Source organism: Lingula anatina, chromosome 2 (genome assembly GCF_051362555.1).
Source record: "Lingula anatina isolate TDL-2025a chromosome 2, LinAna3.0, whole genome shotgun sequence".
Taxonomy (NCBI): Eukaryota; Metazoa; Brachiopoda; class Lingulata; order Lingulida; family Lingulidae; genus Lingula; species Lingula anatina.
Genome location: NC_141768.1, coordinates 44,835,001 through 44,856,089, shown reverse-complemented (window position 1 = coordinate 44,856,089; position 21,089 = coordinate 44,835,001). Strand labels below are relative to the sequence as shown.

General features: G+C 34.1%; 2 protein-coding genes across 26 annotated transcripts in view; one reads left to right on the top strand and one right to left on the bottom strand.

The window, feature by feature from the left end:
- The window catches only part of LOC106160817 (ryanodine receptor), a 130,989-nt gene extending 121,646 nt beyond the window's left edge, over positions 1-9,343 (top strand). For all 24 annotated transcript variants that reach the window (XM_087006916.1, XM_087006922.1, XM_087006919.1 and 21 more), the window contains 16 exons: positions 306-506; positions 800-1,039; positions 1,370-1,570; positions 1,829-1,934; positions 2,131-2,217; positions 2,836-3,063; positions 3,521-3,694; positions 4,005-4,196; positions 4,565-4,711; positions 5,065-5,196; positions 5,511-5,559; positions 5,759-5,866; positions 6,176-6,240; positions 6,698-6,798; positions 7,058-7,109; positions 7,706-9,343. In XM_087006916.1, the coding sequence (XP_086863042.1) occupies positions 306-506; positions 800-1,039; positions 1,370-1,570; positions 1,829-1,934; positions 2,131-2,217; positions 2,836-3,063; positions 3,521-3,694; positions 4,005-4,196; positions 4,565-4,711; positions 5,065-5,196; positions 5,511-5,559; positions 5,759-5,866; positions 6,176-6,240; positions 6,698-6,798; positions 7,058-7,109; positions 7,706-7,807 (2,185 nt within the window). In that variant the 3' untranslated portion in view covers positions 7,808-9,343. The remainder of the gene's footprint in view (positions 1-305; positions 507-799; positions 1,040-1,369; positions 1,571-1,828; positions 1,935-2,130; positions 2,218-2,835; positions 3,064-3,520; positions 3,695-4,004; positions 4,197-4,564; positions 4,712-5,064; positions 5,197-5,510; positions 5,560-5,758; positions 5,867-6,175; positions 6,241-6,697; positions 6,799-7,057; positions 7,110-7,705) is intronic.
- Positions 9,344-10,142: 799 nt separating this feature from the next.
- LOC106169182 (actophorin) lies at positions 10,143-20,568 on the bottom strand. Of its 2 annotated transcripts, XM_013548562.3 has the most exons (5): positions 20,378-20,568; positions 14,290-14,440; positions 13,241-13,258; positions 11,668-11,782; positions 10,143-10,915 (listed from the first exon to the last, which is right to left on the bottom strand). In XM_013548562.3, exons 1-5 carry the CDS (start codon positions 20,378-20,380, stop codon positions 10,750-10,752), a joined length of 453 nt encoding a protein of 150 aa, XP_013404016.1. In that variant the 5' UTR covers positions 20,381-20,568; the 3' UTR covers positions 10,143-10,749. The 2 variants fall into 2 exon arrangements, with proteins under 2 accessions (XP_013404016.1, XP_086863069.1); XM_087006943.1 differs by lacking the exons at positions 10,143-10,915; positions 11,668-11,782; positions 13,241-13,258; positions 14,290-14,440 and adding exons at positions 14,584-16,338; positions 16,722-16,854; positions 17,210-17,348 and having other exon boundaries at positions 20,378-20,534.
- Positions 20,569-21,089: the final 521 nt, after the last annotated feature.

Genomic DNA, 21,089 nt, shown 5'->3' with positions numbered 1-21,089 from the left:
ATACTAGTCTGGAACATTAACCACCGATCCAATACAATTGACTTAATCAATATTAGATTTGGTGTCTGCCTAATGAAAATATTTGTTTAAAGTTATCACGTGTTTTGCTATAAAGTGACATTTTAAGATTTCTTAAAAATTAATATTATCAGTTATAGGTATAGATTTATATATTACTGGTAATTACATGAGAAAAATGACAATAATAAAAAGTGGAGTATTGAAGAGTCTTACTATTCTATAGTACCCGTTTAGAAAAAATATATCAAGTTGAAATATACACTATTTTTTTCTGTCAATTACAGGGCTATAAATGCTGTGAAAACTGGCTTCTCAATGCTGAAGGATGGCATTTTACTCTTCCTGTCCTTCTTCTCTTGGGCTAATATCAAACATGGTTATCAAACAGTGAAAGGGATGACATTTTCAGAGATGTTATTAGCCCTGATGAAGCTTGGTGCCAAGGCTGTCTTGGCAATAATGACACTCATGTTCCACATTGTGTGGTGAGTTATTGTTTATAGTTTTAATTATTTAGAAATAAACAAATTTTATATTTAGGTTTACCATCATGTGCATGTGGTTAATGATACATGTATAATAAATTTTATGTATAGACCTACATGAAAAACAGAAGTAATGAAATGATACATTTATATAAATAAGTACAAAATGTTACGATTTTAGTGATAACATTTAAATCATTTTAGAGATTTCAATTAAGCTTCTATATGAATGCCAATCATTAATTAAGTAATGACTATTGTATCAGACATTCAGTAATTCAAATTGATTTTAGGATGCTAGGGAAGTGGGTGATAGCGATGATGATGGGTGACCAAGGTGGCGATCTGCCCTCCAAGGACGTATCCCATAAGGCCCTGCCCTACGCCAGCCCGCTGGCACTGGAAGGAGAGAAGGCCAGACCAGGTCCAGGAAAACAGCTGGGAAGAGAAGCAGAAATGGCGGGAGAAGACCCTGAGCAGTACAGGGTGTTTGGGCTGGATATCCACAGGGAAGAGACAGATGTTGGAGTCGAGTAAGGGAGTTTGCACATTTTTGTTCCAATCTAGCACTGAAAAATATTCTGTGAAGGAAAATAACTCTGAGTTTAAAAAATCTTTAAGATTTTTTTATGATTATGAAATCTATTGAAAGATTATTGAACTAAGTAAGATCATATTTATCTTAAAAAACGGAATGTGTTTTTTAAATTTTTGAGATATTATAATTATTTATATATTTTGTGCTTTCTGGTGCTGAAAATTATTATTTAAAAAAAGCCATCTCACTGAGGCAGCACCTTAAGAACAGGAAAAGGCAGGACCAATGCCTCTTATGTATCTCTCACACATATTCTCTATTGTAGATATTCTCTGTCCGCTAGCCAGCGGCACCTGGCTCAGACCACCCCAGAGTCCAGTCTGGATATGAGTGAGGGAGAGATGGCTGACCACCTGCAGCCCAAGCAGAACGGGATCCGCGCTGGGGAACCTGCTTATGGAGGCACACATGGTGACCAGTATGATGCCTTCCACCAGAAGAAACCACCACATGATGCTCCAGCAGGGTACAGTTACAGTTATAATATGATACAAGATAATATTCTTATACAGATATGCTTTTAAACTACATCAATATATACTTATTTGAAGGAAGTTGTGTCAGTAGGGTCTCCAAATGATTGAGGGAAAATGTAGAATAATCGCATGGTAATTTTTATATTATATTATATTATATTATATTATATTATATTATATTATATTATATTATATTATATTATATTATATTATATTATATTATATTATATTATATTATATTATATCAGTGGTGAACATGCCAGTGGTGAAGATGTGACTGACAAACGGAAGCAAGCAAAAGACGATGAGCTGCCATACGAGATCAAAGGAACAGAATATGGCAACTTTGTTCTTGTAAGTAGAACAGTTGGTTTTGATGCACATTATAAAGATTTCACCCTTCATATTGCTTAATGCATAAAAAGAAATATGTTCATTTCAAATGCCTGATAGTCTACTTTTCCACTGCTATTAATACAATGATTTACTGTTATTTGTGTGCGTAGGTATTCTGCCATGATTTTAACTATTTGATCATTATTTCTTTCAGGGTTGGTTTGCAAGAAATTTCTACAATTTCAAGTTTGCTGCCCTGGTGCTGGCCTTCATCATCAACTTTGTGCTGTTGTTTTATCAGGTGATTATTTTTTGTTATCTAATTATTTCATGGGCTTCATTTAAGTTCTTAATTTCATCATAATACCAAAGTGAATATTTTGGAATTGACCAGTTATTCTCTTGAAACACTTCAGCTGCCTTAATCCTATGTGATGAGTTTCTTGGGCAAGTAAGGGGTTGGAGCTTTGAATAGGTTGGAAAGTGTCCAAATTTTCTAATCTGAGTAGTGAATTAGAAGTCATTAAATCATTATTCTTGACTGTCAAATTCTGGAGGTTAATTTCCCACTGGTATAAGTTGTTGAGAGAAAATGTGCATACTTTATAAATCCATACTTGGACTTAAAATCTCTGTCATTATGATTGTTATGACTAGGTGTCTTTTTTACAGGGACTTCTGGTTGACTTAAAAGAAAATAGTTGCTAAAACCTGATATATCTTTTAGTGCTCTAGAAACAGACAGATATTTTTCTTTCCTCATTGGGTCTACAAGCTACTGTTTCATGGGATCCTTTCAGCGGAATACATGAATTTATTCATACAAAGCAAAGCATCAACTAGATGTAACATTTATCACTCAAATCTGATACCCAAAAGTTTTGAAAGGATAAAAATTAAAAGTTATTTTTCTTACTAGGTGGTGAAGGTGCCTATTGCTGGTGAGGATGTTGGTAATGATATGGCCGAGGCAGCTGTGAATGCTACAGAGGGAGAGGAGGGAGGAGAAGAACCCAGTGAGGAGGAGTTTGAGGAGTGGATCACCATGGCCAGCACTTTGTACTATTTGTTGCCTGTGGTCCAGTTGTGTGCCCTGGCCCATACCATTGTGTCCTTCTCCATCGCTATTGCATACTACTGCTTAAAGGTAATACTTGGTCACAGAATTGCCATTAGTTGTACCCTGTAATATCTGATGCTATTGCATACTACTGCTTAAAGGTAATACTTGGTGCACAGATGTTGAATTGCCATTAGACATACTCTGTACTATATAAATGTGTCCAGTACTGGCTCATATAAGAAGTAAATCAGGGATTCCCTTGTCATTTTCTTACCCATCAAATTCTCATGCAGGGTTATATTTAAATAATGAAATGGGTATTGTTGATCAAACCTGATGGCTTTTAGTGTAAAAAAAACATATGAAATATTTTTTTCTTCTCTTGTTGTATGCATACTACCATTGCATTAATGTGATAGCTTCTTCGGTCAACAGAGAGAATCAGTTTTTGTATTCCAATAATTGAACATAACAAAGTAAGGTAATTTGCAGAAGTACATATCATTTTGTATACATAGTACTGACCAATGTAATTTTGCAGGTACCACTAGTTATCTTCAAACGTGAAAAAGAGATTGCTCGCAAGTTGGAATTTGAAGGCATGTGGATAGCAGAACAACCCAGTGAGGATGACATCAAGAGCCACTGGGATAAACTGGTGTTAAGCACAGCCTCCTTTCCAGAGAGCTACTGGGACAAGTTCGTGAAGAAGAAGGTACCTTGCTCGTTTTTAGTTGAGAAAAAGACTCCATTGGTTTTTACTTTTAATTGAATTTTTTATTAACAAAAAAATTTCTGCATGAATGAAAAATTGTGTTATTAATGCTAATTTGTAAGTTTCTGACTGTAAGATGAATTGGGAGAGAGAAACTGAATAGCTGGCACAATTTTTTTTACCTGTACTGGTAAAGAAGTTTAGTTAGATAAAATTTTGTCTATTGTAAAAAAATGTGGGCAAAATGTTTTTAGATAACTTAAGTAATGAGAAAAAATATTCTTATTTGTACAACTTTCATGTTTCATAGGTCCGCAATAAGTACTGTGAACAGTTTGACTTTGACGAGATCAGCAACCTGCTGGGGATGGAGAAAGGCTCCACAATTCCTGGCAAAGATGCTCACCAGGAGCAGCCCAAGTCCCGCTTCCTGCCACATTTTCTACAAGGTGTTGACTGGCAGTATCACATTTGGAAGTGGGGGGTCATTTTTACTGACAATGTAAGATTTGTTCTGCTGGTATCTAATATGATCTTAAAAATAATACTATGTGTATGTTTAAACCACAGTGTTTGCCACATACAATAAGGTAATAAAGTATAAGCATATAGAATGCCCATTTATCCACTAACAGATATGTCATAGTGCAGCTTTAATTCTGTGATGTTATAAGTTAAAAATACAATTTAGTTTACAGAATAACATTTTGTAGTACAAACATATTTATGGTATTTATTAAAATACAATTTAGTTTACAGAATAACATTTTGTAGTACAAACATATTTATGGTATTTATTTCCAACTTTGATATGACAAATGTTTCCCTGATAGAGATCCACTAACATTTGGCCATTTTATTATTTTCCAGTCTTTCTTATATCTGCTGTGTTTCTGCCTGTTCTCCGTCCTTGGGAATTTTAACTATTTCTTCTTTGCCGCCCATCTGTTGGATTTAGCCATTGGCATTAAGGCCCTCAGCACCATCCTGCAGTCAGTAACTCACAATGGAAAGCAGGTAGGGACCTTGACTGCAAGCTGTTTGAATATTTTTTTAGGATATTTTAATGCAGAGCCACTGTTTACTCTTTATTTGCTGAAACTTAGCTATTTGCCCTTTACTTTTGTTCGAAAAGTATAAAGTAACAAGAAAAATGTCTTATCAGCATATACATGTACTTCAAACACAGCATGATTGATGAATACTAGCATGGTCAGTTCAAGTCAATTGAATTTTTGCCAATATACAACCCCAAATGAAGTTTGAGCTTAACCAATTGGCAATGCAATTAAAATCCGGATAATGGAAAATGGCACCATTAAATATTTAATTAATCAGAAGCAAGCATACAGTGATACATTTATTTCCAGTTGGTGCTCACAGTGATGTTGACTATCGTGGTTGTGTATGTGTATACTGTGATAGCTTTCAACTTCTTCCGTCAATTCTACGCGAAAGAAGAAGATGGAGAAAAGGATTACAAGTGTCAGGACATGTTGACGGTAAGTTTAGATTTGGTTGAGACTGCCTGCTGTACAGTGAAATGAGTTTCATTTTACTTGAATAAAGATTTTTTGTGTGAAAAACATAAATCTTCTGAAGGATTAAATCTCATTTTGTTTCTTCATTATTAATTTATCAAATTTTCATGTGAAATTAAAGAATAATGTATTAAATTTTTTAGGGACATCTGAAAATACTTATTTACAATTTCTGCACTCAAGTTAAAGACCTGAAATGGTAAATTTTTGTTCTATGCCAGTGATGAAAAAAAATACAGCTTGGCATATTTCATAATTATCTGTATCTTTTTCAGTGTTTCATCTTCCACTTGTATGTGGGGGTCCGTGCTGGGGGTGGCATTGGTAAGTACAGATAATATTACATATCATTTGATTTTTGTTTACAAAAATTCTTTTGACATTTGTTGAGATGTTCAAGACATAAATCATGTCTTTAGAGTACTGCCAAAAGGTGTTTGCTGGTGGTACATATGCAGGAGTCACTCCTATATGTCTGAGTCCAGTATTCCTGGTATTATTAACTATCCTGTCCTTGTTGCAGGTGATGAGATCGAGGCCCCAGATGGCGACCCATACGAAGTGTACCGTATCCTGTTTGACATCACTTTCTTCTTCTTTGTTATTGTCATTCTGCTGGCTATCATGCAGGGTAGGTTCAGTGCAGAGCATACCACATTAGAAAAAGTACCATTTAGTCAATAGCTCGGTGTTTTTACCAAATCAGAAAATCGGCAGTTACTCGATGATAAATCATTGGTAAAATCATGGAAATATATTTTTTTGTCAAAATGGAGTATATCTAACATTTAACTAAAATTTGTCAGTTTAGTTTGTTAGCTATTTGGTTTGTTTAATAAAATGATAGTTTTCATAAGCAAGTATTATTATTGAGCACAACACAAGTTAAATTTTTTTCTTAAAATGTTAAATAATTAACATGATCTTGCACTAATTTCAGGTTTGATCATTGATGCCTTTGGTGAGTTGAGAGACCAGTTGGAACAGGTCAAGGAAGATATGGAGGTACGTAAGCACTGGTGATTGTATCAGGAGCAGATCCATAGATATTTTCTGATTGTCTTTCAAGTTATCTTAGTTGAGTCATCCTGCATTTTTGACCATCTTCCGACATATGATACATGTCAATGTAAACTTGAAAGTCTTCCGGAAGACCCAGAAGATGGCCTCCATCCCCCCCCCCCCCCCCCCCTGTATATTGCATGTGTAGGATGCTCAAGGCCAAACTGTGAGGAGGAATGCAATAGAAATACCTTTAATTTTGAGTTAAATTATGCAGAAAATTACATTTTTGTGATACATAGATGCCTAATTCACATTACCATAAAAATACATTACAGACAGCCAGGCTATTTGAAAAAGTAAGGTAAGGGAAAAATTGAATACTATTAAAGTGCAACAAGTGACCCCTTGAAAAAATATATAAGCATAATTCATAAATGAGTTAAACTTCTCCTTCCAGTCCAAGTGCTTCATATGTGGGATTGGTAAAGAATACTTTGACAAGGTGCCCCATGGTTTTGAACAGCATGTCATGAATGAGCATAACTTTGCCAACTATATGTGAGTAAATTCTTTGTCTTTTACTTTTATCATAAGTTATCTTTAGTTTGTGTTTGATAATTGTAAGTTACATGTAGTTAACCAATTTATCAAACATATTGTATCTTTTTCTCATTTTAATATTTCATGGTGTTTTTTTGCAGTTAAAAAACTTTCATGGCAATACAATTTCCTTCTTATACTTGGTGTTTTTAAATTATTTAAATACAATTTGGTTTGACTTGATCTAAAATGACAGTGACATGATTTCTCCTTACAGGTTCTTCCTGATGCACTTGATCAATAAACCTGATACAGAATACACTGGCCAGGTGGGGTTGTAGTGGCAGAATAGGGTCTTTTATGGAAATCTTTACATATATAAATATATTTATACACACAGTTTTAAGTTGAAAAGGCTAGAGCGAATCTGTGAGCTGATTAATTAAAGGGATAATAACTCTTCGTATGAGATCTATATTTCACAATAAAAACCTTGTGAATAACTCATAGAAATATAATATATTCTGTTTTACCACAAAAACAGCAGTTATAGCTTTTATTCTGATATCTGAGCTTGTCTTTAGACCACGTGACCTCCATTGATGTCTATACTCTGTTAAAATCTCTTAAGAGATTTTAACAAAAAACCAAACTTTTTAGAAAAAAACCAGGGACTAATTTTGAATGTAAAAATGGATTCATTAACCATTGGTAAGTATGGGAAAATTGTTGTTTACTCCAGGAAAATCCCTTTTTTGGCCGAAACAAAGAGTTATTATTGCTTTAAACAAAGTGAGAGAGAGAGAGAGAAATGAAATTACAATGGCTTGTAGAAAAGAATACAGTTAGGCTATAACATGGTTTTGTTGTTATATATAAGAAATGGCTTTCAAAATAGTTATAATTATTATTATTATTATTATAGGAGTCCTATGTGTGGGAGCTGTATAACCAGAGATGTTGGGACTTCTTCCCTGTTGGTGACTGCTTCAGGAAACAGTACGAGGATGAACCCCAAGGAAGCTGATGAAAAACAAAAATTTATTGAGATTGATAAGTTTTTAGACATATGGGCATATCAGTCTTGAGGATGAAACAAGTTTCCTCATATTGATGGATTTTGATTTGTAATATGCATCTTTCACATTGTCACAAGCACTTGACATGTGATTGGGGCAACTAAAAATTTTGTTTTTACAGTCATCACAGAAATTCAAGGATATCAACACATGCAGGCGTGAACTTGGACCCAAGAGGGATTAAAAAACGAAAAAAAAAGAGCAAGACTTTAGCACATTAAACAGTTCAATGTCAATTATCATGTATCGATTAACATTTTAGCATTACATGAGCTGTCTAGAAAAGTGATGATCCCTGCAATTTAATGAAGTGCAATGGTGTATAGAAGCAACATTTTGATTGATGTGTATAGCCTTGTTATTGACTTTGTTCAGACTGAAACCAGTCTACCATTTCTACTTGGATTTCTAGAATTGTGTAGGTGCTGGACAATGCTCATTTCCTTCTTCTAGTGACGGGGATGATGATCCAAGCTAATTTTAAAGTGATGAAAATTACTATTGGAACATTTATTTAATTTGAATTACGAAAAGCAGAGGGAAAAGTGAAGTTAACTCACATACATTTTTTTTTTTTTTTTGTTATCAGATGCATGTAATATGCATATGACTCCCTAGCATATTACTAGACCTGAGATTGTGAAAACTTTCCCTTTATTAACTGAATAATTAAATATCACCCTAAGAGTAGATTTTAAAAAACTTATTTTCAAGTTTAGGTTATGAACTGGAGATGTTTTGCTTTAGTTCCTGTTGCCCGTCACAAGTTTCTTATAGACATTTGCAGTGATCTTTTACAAGTATTTATTTTATATAAAGCGCACTGTGAGAGAATGATGTAGACTTGTGATACACATTTTACGCATTGTATTTATAACCAGTATACAATGATGTAGGGTTTCATGTAATGACAGAAAAACTATAGCTAATTATTGTCACAAGTTCTTTTTTTATAGTTTGCAGTTTGTAAAGAGAAGTAGACATTTCATTTCTTTTTTCTAATTAACTTTCTGTAGACATGATACGAATCTCTACCAAGCTGTTCTGGAAAGTCCAGCTATTCCAGGGGGTTGCAATACTTTGTACATAACTGAATGGTCATTTTAACAGTGGTTGAATTGTTTGTGCTCGGCCATTGGTGCTCCAATAATGTTTGCCTCTTTCTTTTTTGGCAGTTTTCTCCTCTCATTTAAATATAGAACTCACAAAGACAGGGTTGTTTGATGCTGCACATTCTGTACATTTTATCTTTGTTGTTCTGCTCATATAATTAGTATTATAGCAATGTCTTCCAAATTTGCTCCACCCAACGAAAAATTAATTGTACAGACTTTTATCTTGGAATTGTCTTCACTTAACAAGTGGCCCTGTTAAAGTGTGAGGCAACCCAAGATGACTGGTCTTGGTAGTTTTATGTCATTGGGACTGTTTTTTGCTTATTGAAAAAAAAAATTTGGTAATAAAATGACTAATTTTTGACACAATTCTGCTTGGTTTCAATTCACTGCTCTGTACTTCAGGTAGCAGTTGCACCGACAGGACATAATTAATGCCATCACAGTTACGCCAGAGTTACTCCATCGTAAAGACTTGTTTTAGTCTAAACTCAGTCATGAATATACATGTACTACACAGGTAGTCTATGTCACATTTTCCAAAATGGCTTTGCTGGTACATAGAGGTGGAGGAAAATTATCAACAAGCCTAGACAGGAAAGGGTCGTCATACAGAGGGTTAGGCTTTTCAATATTTATGACGATGTCAAGCCAATACAAATGCGTTAGAATGAATCTCTGCATGATGCCAGAGAACTATTTGTTGACAAATTTAATTTATTATCATTATTTGTGTGTGTGTGTGTGTGTGTGAGATACCTTTAACATAAATTTACATTTTGCTCCAATCACAGTGCAAGGTCCATAAAACAGAGGGGCTGCCTTATTTTCTTAAAGTTAAAAACACTGAGATAACAGCATATATACTATTTGTAGTGACGTATTGGTCACCTGCTTTTCACATTTTTTAAGTAAGGGAATTGTGAAATAATCTACACAAAAATAAGGACATTCAATAGCTCAGCACCTGGGCTATACACATTTTGGGCACACTTGAGAAAAAAAAAAGATTTTACTCTGTGGACATTTTTAGTGCACTTTTCATATTCAGATACAAAAAAGAGAAATTGGTTATTACTCGCCTACCTACTCGAATGTGCTTCCAGTTTGGGAATTCACTCCCTCCCTTGAAATATTCTTTCATTTAGAGACCACATTTGTTAACAAATTGAAAGACAAATACCACAAGTTTATTGCATTTCTTTACAGTTATGCTCACACTCAACTCCCTAATGTTTGCAGTGTACCTTGAAGCAAAGAACCAAATTGTCCAGTTAAATATAGAATTTAGCAATTCATTGATTCATTGAAAGATAATTGTGCAAGATGGCATCGGTTGCCAACACTTTCTAAACATTTATTTCTGGAATTTGAAAAAGAGGAATTTCACCAAAGGTCATAGCTTAAATTATGTGTATGTATCTAGATATCACAAACTCAACACAAAAACAAAGAGGATGCAATTAAAAAGTTTGGGCTGCAATGAATGATTTCCAAGTCCAACTAAGCATTTAATGTATGTGATCTCGTAAGATCAGTAGCTAGTGGTTGACAACCAGTACGTGGTGAAGATAAACGTCTTGGATAAAAATTTCTATTCTTACATTTGAAAACATAAACAGCTTGAAAGAAGAAACATATCAGTTGCTTCTCAAGTTGAAGTATTATTGGGCATGATTGTTTTGTTCAAGATGGTCTGTCTCATTGTTCGTTGCACCAGGTACTGGGCACGTTTCCCCACTGTGCCTGGATCACAGCCACTTTAAAAGAACAGTTCAACGATATGACTTCTCTAAGCACTTGGCCCTAACAGCTTCTTCTGTAATCTCAGAGGAATCACTTGCTTGAATATAAACCTTGATTCCGTCAAGTTTAGCCTTTATTGCTTCTTTGCTAGATGCATATAACATCTTCTGTTTAACTTTGATACCATCTGGAACCCTAGAAAAAATTACAAACCAATTGAAATATTTGTAGAAAAAATAATAAAAGTAAAAACATTTATCAAAATTACTTTGCAGTACTAAATCATAAATTGATAAGAAAGCAACAACAGCCACGTGAAACTTGAAACTTGGTTCTTGTAACTAGTATAAACAATGGGTGAAAATCCTATAAAAGTACAAAGATAAAAATTCTGTCTTTCTACCAAGAATACTTAAATCACAACAAGGCAGCAAAGCTGTGAAATGAACAGACAAAGTAGAAAATAATGATGTACAAAATAAGGTATTTGGTCAATGGGGTACACCAGCTTCAGAGACTCTGCCAATGGATGGCATGGAGCGTTTTCAGACCTACCCAAGTTTCACGTAATCCCACTTGTGATTTCACACCATACACAGAGCCCAAAAGCAGCATTTATTTACTAAACACAAACTTACAATTTAATATTTTTAAGTAAATGGATACACTAATTTTCTTTACCAGAGCCCAAAATTAGCATTTATTTGCTGTACATTTTGTTTTATAGATCATTGGGTCAAACAAGGGGGTACACCCACTGTCAGTTTTGATACAATATTACATAATGCTTAAAGGGGGTAGGGAGTGTAAAACAGCTCTGTGCCATGTATAATACAGCCTATATCTTACTTCGGTTCATCGGTCCTGTAAGTTTGACAACATAACCAGATGTTTTGAACATTGACAGTCACCACATAGATCACAATAAATATATATAGTCTGCTTACCATGCAATGAAAACTATTTTTACTGCATTGTCACCACAATCGAAGTCAAAGACAGCATATCTTCCCTCCCCTGGTTTTTCTTGTAACTTTTTTAAAAAGTCGTCGTAATGCTCCTCTGGAATGAAACAAAACAAGTAATATAAATAAGTATTATTACATTATACACTATGTTATAAGTATTATTCAGTCTGCGACGTTAAGCACTAGCCCGAGGCAATTGCCCACCTAAAGTGGCACCGGGCTAGTAAAAAAGTTGAAATTTTATAAAGCACTAGCCCAAACGGGCTAGTTGTAATTTTGAACCTATTTAAACACTCAGTAAGATTTCAAAAATACAAGTTGCCAGTCTTTTTTGTCCCTGCATCTAATTTGACGTTTCTAAATAGTATGATATGGGTCTCAGTTGAAAAAACTCACACCTAGCTCTAACTACTGAATATTGATTAGTTGCTATAAATAACTTCACTGTAGTTATTTATAGCAGCAGTCTGTCTGATCAGCGTGTCGGCATCTTTTTATTTGACCAGTTTGTTGTCATGACTACAAATTGCTGTCAATCAAGAAACTGGATCAGACCGGAATTCCTTGGTACTAGCAACAGGTTTTGTCAAAACAACACTGTCTCCGGAGCAAGTTTAATGTATGCTTTATCTCATAGAACATTTGGGTTAGGACCACTTAGCAGACTGAGGGGTGGAGTATTCCATTTCCTTTTTTGTTTATATTTTTATTTATAATTTTAATATCCATGAGTAAATACATTTTCCTTTGCTTATTGCCTTTTAAAAACAACAAGACCCTGGCAGTTTCATAAATACCCTATGACCTATTCTTGACAATGTGGGATAGTTCGGTTTATGTCATGGCTACCCCTCCACACTTTGTCCTGGTAATGAATTGAAAAGTTGTTTTTACAAATATATAACCAAAAGAATTGTAACCAAAAAAATTGTAAGATGTTTGTTTAATTACCCTTACAACACCTATGTATTTTAAATTAGAAGTGGCATTATATACCGATGTAATTGGAAATAAATTGACAAAAAAGAACCTTTGTCAATAAAAAGAATAGGAATTATAAAAAAAAATTTGATTGCATATAAAAAATGAAAAAAAAAAAGGTATTCTAAAAATATGAAAAGTAAGGGTAACGATACTCGGTATTACAAATTAAAAAAAAATTTTTTTCCATATTAAAAGAATTAAATATATTTTTAATTAATTTTACCACCTCCTCAACTGGAAATTAACCTGATTGACTGTTATTCACTTGCTCTACTTCTATAATAAGGTTTATACAAATGTACAGTATGGTACCACAACTCTTTACAACATCTGCTTAAACTTTTTAAATGAATTATTTAAATTGGGCTAGTGTTTTTTGGTTCGGGCTAGTAGTCTAAAAGTTTTTGGCACATTATAAGTTATATAAGTTTTAAAATATTTCCATTTTCTCAAAACATTAAGCCACTAATAAGGTAAGATCTTTTAGGAACCTTAACACATTTTATTACATTTGTTGTCATAACAATTGCTTTATCACAAAAACAAAAACAAAAAAATCACGTTTTACCTTGTGACTTATCTGCACCTGAAATGAAAAAAAAACATATATACATAATATATATTAAATGTTGACATGACATATATATTTTGTCCTCATTGATTGTATTTGAAAACAGCACTTTTCAATGGGTGAAAATACATACTTTTTAAAAATCAAACTAATGATAACCTGGGCAAAAAAGAAGTTAATGGAAAAAAGTTGGTTAAAAAAACTAGATATTGAAGAAAGCCTATATACAGGCATTAAACGTTTAAAAGTTAAAAGAAATAGGTTTGGTGACAGCTAGAACAGATGGATGACGAAAGAGTTCTAACATTCTTTAAATTTTTTTCAACAGTTCATTGAACACTAAAATCTTCCATACCCTTATACTTTATATGCCACAACCCTATGCATTGACAAAAAATTGGATTTCACACAGGATTACACAACATCACAAAATGTACCAAAACTAAGGTAAAATTTAACCAACCACACCAATTTTGCTTTTTTACCTAAACAAAGCAAATCTGAAAACAAATATGAGGTTAGTTACTTACAGGGCCATTGTTTTCAAATACATGCAAATAATAGTTACGAGGAAAGCGCTAACACTTGCCAATTTAGCCAAATGCTAAAACTGACTAAGGGACCATTCCCACAGATATTTGGATCGATCCGTCTCCCTGGGGAGTCTCACTAAATTGCTATCAAACTAACCGGCTTAAACGTCTGTCATGCCTAGTTAAACTGTTAGGGGGTATTTATCTTTACCCCTAGCTGATTCAGAAGGCGTGACAGACATTTATGCCTCTTGAGCTGATAGCAATTTAGTGTGAACCACCAGGGAGTTTGGTTGATCCAGATGGATCGACCCAAGTATGGGAACCCAGTCTAAAATTGGCTAAATAAAATAGGGTTGGTTTGACCTGTTTTAGTCCAATTTCAACCATTGTGGAGAAAAAAGAGGGGGAAAAGTTGCAATTTGGCTAAGCGAAATAAAATTGCACAGAGTAAAATTAACGAAATTGTCTTTTAGAAATACCAGAGTACGTCATACTGGATTGCACACTTACTTGGCTCTGCACAATCCACATAAATAACATCATCTTTTCCTCCTTCTGGGGTACCAATTTTGAAGATTATGTACTTTAATTCATGCTTTTTCTGCAACTTTTCATACTGCTCTAGTACATTTGGCAGTATCTTTATACCCGACATGGAAGACTGGAAACAAAAAATAAATAACTAAGAGCAAAATTCTCCCCCTCAAGCTCTTCCCTCACACACTCAGAAAACCAAGCTCTCACACAACTACCCTGGAAATTTTGATTTACGTATCATTCGATTAATCTTGAACACAAAACACCTTTGTTTTATCAAATGCATTTATTCCAATGCAAATCTGAATATAATGTCACAAAGAAGAAAAAAAGACCTATACCCCCTCCCCCTGTAAAGCCTTTCGTGTCTATTAGAAATACCAATATGTACACCTTACTATGTGTGACCTTGCAGCACTGCCCACATTAAGAAACAGAGCTTCCCTTGGACATCGTGCAATACTATTAAAAGATCTGTGTGCTACAGAATTTGTTTCTGTAAAGGTGTGGTAACCCACAAGGAATATCACTGTAAAGTGAATGTCCCAAAGGGCTGCAGACATCTGTTCATTTTCTTCAAGGATCAACCCGTCTAGTCATCTTTTAATATAATTAGACATAAAAAAGTCAAAACTGGGGTTATCTTAATTTTTTCCTGAACTTAATTAATTGCCTAAATTAGAAAAAAAAAACTTTCTTTGCCAGAAGCTTGTTTGGTAACAATATATGTAAAAATCAGATTCCTGATGGGCACAAATTTATCTGACATCTCTTTTTCTCTTATGAAGGTTAAATATTTTTTCCTGAATTGGGCAAGTTGCGAGTTTTTTTTACTTGAGAATCATTACAACTGGAGCATTTAGTGCAGGTGGTATACTGACCATACTCTGCTATTTTCATGCCTAAGAAAGCATGTAAAATGACATCAAAATAAGTCAAAAACAATTTTGAGCTTAACATCAAACTGAACATATCTGAGTTTCCCAAAATATTAATGTTGCCCAAGACATTTTGAAAGGCACAGCTGCAAGCTAACTCAAATAGTGTCAGAATATGAATGACATTATGACTATTTTAAATATAGTATGAACAAGACATCTTATCAACAATAAGCAAAATGGGTACAAGTGAAAACATTAATTTCTTTTGATAAAATAGACAAGTTTCAAATACAAAAGTCAACATGAATTCAAGGCCACATAGTGGACATTAAGGAACATTACCAAATGCAATGAAAACATTTTCTAACCATCAATTATTAAATTCTACACAAAAGCCTGTTACTTTAAAATTCATCACCTGAATGGGATCAAGCATATTGGTATCATGAAGATGTAGCATATTAAGTAATACCGGCATGAAAAGCAACTCTATAATTAGTTTACTTTTCGGGTTCTTTTTAGTTAACCCCCCTTCTTCCCAACTTCCCACATTTTTAACATTATCAGTACATAAATTACCCTCACAAGTTTTCTATAGTCTTATAAAATTAAGGTCAGTCACACTTTTTAACAAGTACAAATACAGTAAGTCATATTATGTTACATACATTACCAGCTGCTGTTGTTATAAGGAAGCTTTAAAACAACTTCAGAACTTTCTCTGAAGACATTTGTACCCTTCTTAATATCAGTTTCTATTTCATTGGCAAAGTAGTAGATCTGACATGTGAAAATAACATGGTTGAGCATCTGTTCTATATGCTTTTTTTTTCAGAGAAACTGCCCTGATAAATTTGCTTTATGAAGCAATGTCCTACAAGTCACATATGATTTGGCAGGACAATATAGATAGAAAAACTTGTTCAAGTCATTTAGTTCAAACTTCTTAAAAGCAAATACTGATGAGACTGGGCATCAGAATCTCATGTTTTCTTTGCATTTTTCTAAAATACAATCTTCGCCAATTTCATCCCGATCTGTTGCCTGAAGATCTTTGGCTATGCCTGTCAGTTTCCCTCGGATTTCTCTTTTACTGCTGGCGTACAACATTTTTTGTTTAATACTAGCTCCATTTGGGATCCTGAAAAAAGATGAAAAAAGAATCATTTACATACCGAGTCTCAAAGTAGGAGAACAGGTAACCACAATACCAGCATCGCCTTTTTTCAAATGCTGTTAAACCTTTTGAAAATGGATTACCAACCCTATTCAAAATTTATATTTTCAAGAAGTTGAATGTACACATTCAAACTGCTTCAGCAGAGTGGAAAAAATGTTTGTTCATTATTCATCTTACAGGATGAATTAAGTCAACTCAATGGTTAAATCAGTTCATGTATAAAAATACCTTATAGGCCGGATAAAGTCATTTCACTGGTTAATTCAGTTAACGTTTAAAAATCTATCAATGGCCCAAGAAACCTACTCCATACAAACCCCCTAAAACAATTTTTAAAAACCTACCATGTAATGAAAACAATTTTATTTCTTTGTGAGCCATCATCTAGTTTGAATATGTAGTCATACACTGCATACCGACACTGCTTGTCTTCTTCTGCTTTGAGAAGCTTCTCTAAAAATTGATCATATGTTGCATCTGGAATAATAATAATAATAATAATAAACAAGAAAATAAAAACGAAAAAGAAAAAAGGAAATGTATCTATTTTTGCAGAATGCCAACTTAGTCTTCTAATAGAATTGATGGCCAATAGCATTTCATTCCAAGCTGTTATATTTTAGTGTGTAATCTCCACATTTGGTTCTACTTGCGGGAATATCCTATATTCTTTCTCCAAATTTGGATGTATATGTATGCAGATTCTTATATTGTAAGGTACAATTAATAATTATTTACAAAGTAATGATAACAAAAAAGAAAACTTTAAATACTAGAAAATTATAAATAAACCATCAAGTTACAAAAGGGTGACAATATTAGCACTACAAACCTTTGTCTCCATAGGATTCTATATCAATACATTTGTCATTCTGTTGGATACTAAAGATGATGTATCTGTGAAGATGACCCAATTTGAAATCATTTTCAAATATCGTGAAGACTTCTGGCTTACACGCCACACCAGACGACTGGAAAGACAAAAATGTAAATGTACACATAATATCCCTCGTAAATCAGAACAAATTCTGTTAGAAAGTTATAATTCAGAAGTCCAAAGGGCATGCAAACAAACAGTGCCTATTATTTGTCAGCACAAAAATAAGTCGATTAATTGCTACATTGCTCCATCAAAGGGAACCAAACAAATAACAATACTAAATCAATCATGGGGAAAAACAAAAGGCATTTGCACAATGAACACTGCCAACTGTTTCTAAAGGCATCAATTTTACAACTGATTATTTTTTTTTTCTTTTCAGAAAAAATATTTGCAGACATTGCTTGTGCACAAACAGTGGTCAGTATGTTGAAAACTTTGGTGTAAAAGGGGATGTGATTACCACAAAAGTTGTGTACAGGGAAAACTGGTTAGTATTCAACTCTCTATGAACAACTGAACTATGTGGAACAGTTTGCAAATAGCAGATGCAAGGTACAGATAAAGCATTTGCCAAAGAGCAAATCTTGACATATTTCTGCTCTGGAAAATGCCTTATGTTTTTTCAACAAATCTGCTTATTATTATTATTTTTTTTTTTGTTAATCAACAGACATAAATAGACAAATTAGAGTTGGGTTGGGGAAGAACTGCACTAATTGGTAATTATAACAACAACGACCAATATCAGCAGTTTGACCCCCCCCCCCCCCCCAAAAAAAAAAAAAAAAGACTAATCAGCAAACTTAAACACTATAATAATAGTTTTAAGCAAGACAAAAAACTCAGAACCTGACCTTTTCGTTACAGGCATCATCTTCCCACCAACAGGCTGCACATGCACTTCGGTCTTCCTCATCCTTCAAGCTGACTGGCTGGCTGGCTTAACATGCAGTGAAAAACGCACGCAGATCACATGAACTACATGCAAATCATGCAAACTCATCACAGAATTTCTCCAATACAAAGATCCGTAGGGAGTTCACCCATTTATGAAATGCATCAGTCTGGTAGCCAAAGAAACAGGCCTGTATTTATATCATCGTGTAGTGGAGTCTGACATATTTACGACTAAATATGGATCTATTAACCCACACCCTTCAATGTACACTTGTTTGAGTTTTTCTGGATATTGTAGAGTCTTTTGCCTAACATTTAATTTTTATTTTGTACTTGTTTCTATATTTTTTTTTCTCCCTGCGCATTAACATTGGACATATCTATATATACAAATTATATACCAAAAGTGTCCCATATTTAATAATGAAAACAGAAACAATTTTACCAGGTTTTCAATTTTTCTAATATAATTCCTTTTCATTCAATCATAAACAGCATAAAAAGAAAAGTAGTCCATACATTTTCATATCAAGACAATTTACCTCACAGCTACATTCAACTCAAAAACTGTCAGGTAATAGCACTTGCAAGTTCCAAACAGGGGAATCCATATAACCTTTCACATTTTCTAGCTAGCTCAGGTGTATATTCTTCCCATGTGTTATGTTATTTATTCCAGGATCTATGCATAACCTGTGAGTATCTGACTTATGGGCCACAATTACTCAATTTGCCACAAATACGTCTGATTCAATCTGACATACTGAAATTTTAATTATAGGTATGACATTTAGTCAGCAGTAACAAATGTTGTTGCATGTTACAAATATAGATTTTATACAAAACCCACAAGGAAATAAATGTTAAATAATTTAAACAACTGTAAAACATAACTCTGAGAGCCTTTGCAGTTATTCATACTGCAAGTAGTATGTTATATTAATGAAAATGATTCACAGGGGAGGGGCATGACAATTATTCCCATACTCCTAACTGTACAACAACAGGACCATCATATTGCCTTCCCAAGACATGTCATATAATCAAATTGTAAAATATATAAAATATGAGTAATATTACAAAATTATCAATAAACTATATAATACAATGCTTGTTCATTGTAGTTCTTTTTCAATTTTTATTTACTGTTTAAAAAGAAGCTCTGACCCCCTCCATTGCATGTTATCCTTCAAATGAGAAATAGGGAAGCGATTTAAGGAGGGTCCCATTGGGCATTTTCTTATCTGTGAAAGCCACTTTTTCTTCCCCAAGAAGTGTGAAATGCACATATTATTTAGCATGATCCATAAAGAACCCAATTCCTGTAACTCGTGATTGCAGCTTCATCATTTTCCATCCTACATGAAACAAAATTATTAAACTCGCTGGTTTGTGATTTTTAACTCGTAATACCTGTATACTTTCAATGAAATATGAATAATTTCTTATTTACTGTGATTTGTGAATTAACGATTTTATTTCCTGTGAACTGCCCTCCCCCCGCCCAATAGAATCCTCTTGAAAGGGCACACATCACTAACAATTATTACATAGGTGTATTTCACCCTTTAAAATCCACATTGTTGTTGATGTTTTTGTTGTTTTTTTTCTAAAATAGTTGTAAATGTCAGTATTACTCATGTAAACTAATCCATGGCACACACTGATAAAAAAATTCAATGCCTCAATTCATTAGAGAAGTTGTGTTAAGGGGATGGGTCACAATCATGCCGCTTGCACTAACACACAAAATAAAAACACAAGCTATAAAGATATATCGAAATAACAAAATTCTCCGGGTGACTTTGAGATACCACCTATCATTCTGGCTAAGCAATGCCAATGCGCAAGACCAAATTAGGTCAATCCCGTAGAAATAAGGGCCGTTACCCGTCAAAATACTGGGTCACACGCATGTACTGAAGCTAGAACGGTGTCCGCTCAAATGAATGAAATGTTGCATTTTCATTAGTGTCGATCAGATTAAACTACGCGTCTTATACCCTTCGAATTCTTAATATTGAGACGGTGACTCATTCCGTTAACTTCTAGACCTTCTAGATCTAACATTAAGCATTCGTCACGTTAGCGGACACCCCCTTCCTTTTTCATTCGATAATTTCGGCAATTTTACGTACAAATTTAAAATGTCACACATATATACCTTAACCCATAGTAATTTATTGCTTCAAAGTATAAACAAGCAGTAAAAACACCTACCATTTTGACAATTTGTGATACCTCCGACTTGAGACTGACTATCAGAGTTTAACTTCCTTATCCGAGAGAAGGCTTACAAGGGTGGCAGGCACTTCTTTCGACCGGCTATTTATCCGCTGGGACTTTCGAACAGCAAATAAAATGCTATGATTGGACAAAAATACATTTGCTGCGTAACGTTTACATCACTTTTGAAAATTACATATAACTTGAGTCGAAGTCGTATTATTCTGGGGTGTTAGAAGTTCAAAGTGCAGTATGAAGACTCAGATACAATGCATTATTTATTTTAAAAGCACAGCAAATTGCATTGTGTATTTAGGCAAGACGATCTACATTTATGTGCGCACTTACATGATGTAAATCGTCAGACATGCCTTCTTTACCACGTGACTGCGGACTGCCTTAGCAAGAACTTGCCTTATATGGTTAGGCGTATAAACTTCACTATTTCACGGGATATCACAGACTTGAAAATATATTAACTTTAATTCATAGGTAGATAAAGCACAAGACAAATTCAGTGGATAAAATATGCCTAACTTGAAAATGGTAATCAGTGCAGAACCTTGGAATGTTGACACGACTGCCTTGCTGCATTGCAGTATTAACCGATTACAGTGACGTCATATTTGCTCCGTAACACTAGTCCCGCGGCCATGCTGGAGGGAATGAACGACGGGGAATAGTAGCGTAAATATAGGTAAACCAA

Bases quoted from the DNA above. Each gene is read 5' to 3' on its own strand.
- LOC106169182 (XM_013548562.3), bottom strand. The intron at 10,916-11,667 runs GTAAGCAGACTA...AATTTTTTCTAG, and splicing joins AAAATAGTTTTCATTGCATG to GGTTCCAGATGGTATCAAAG.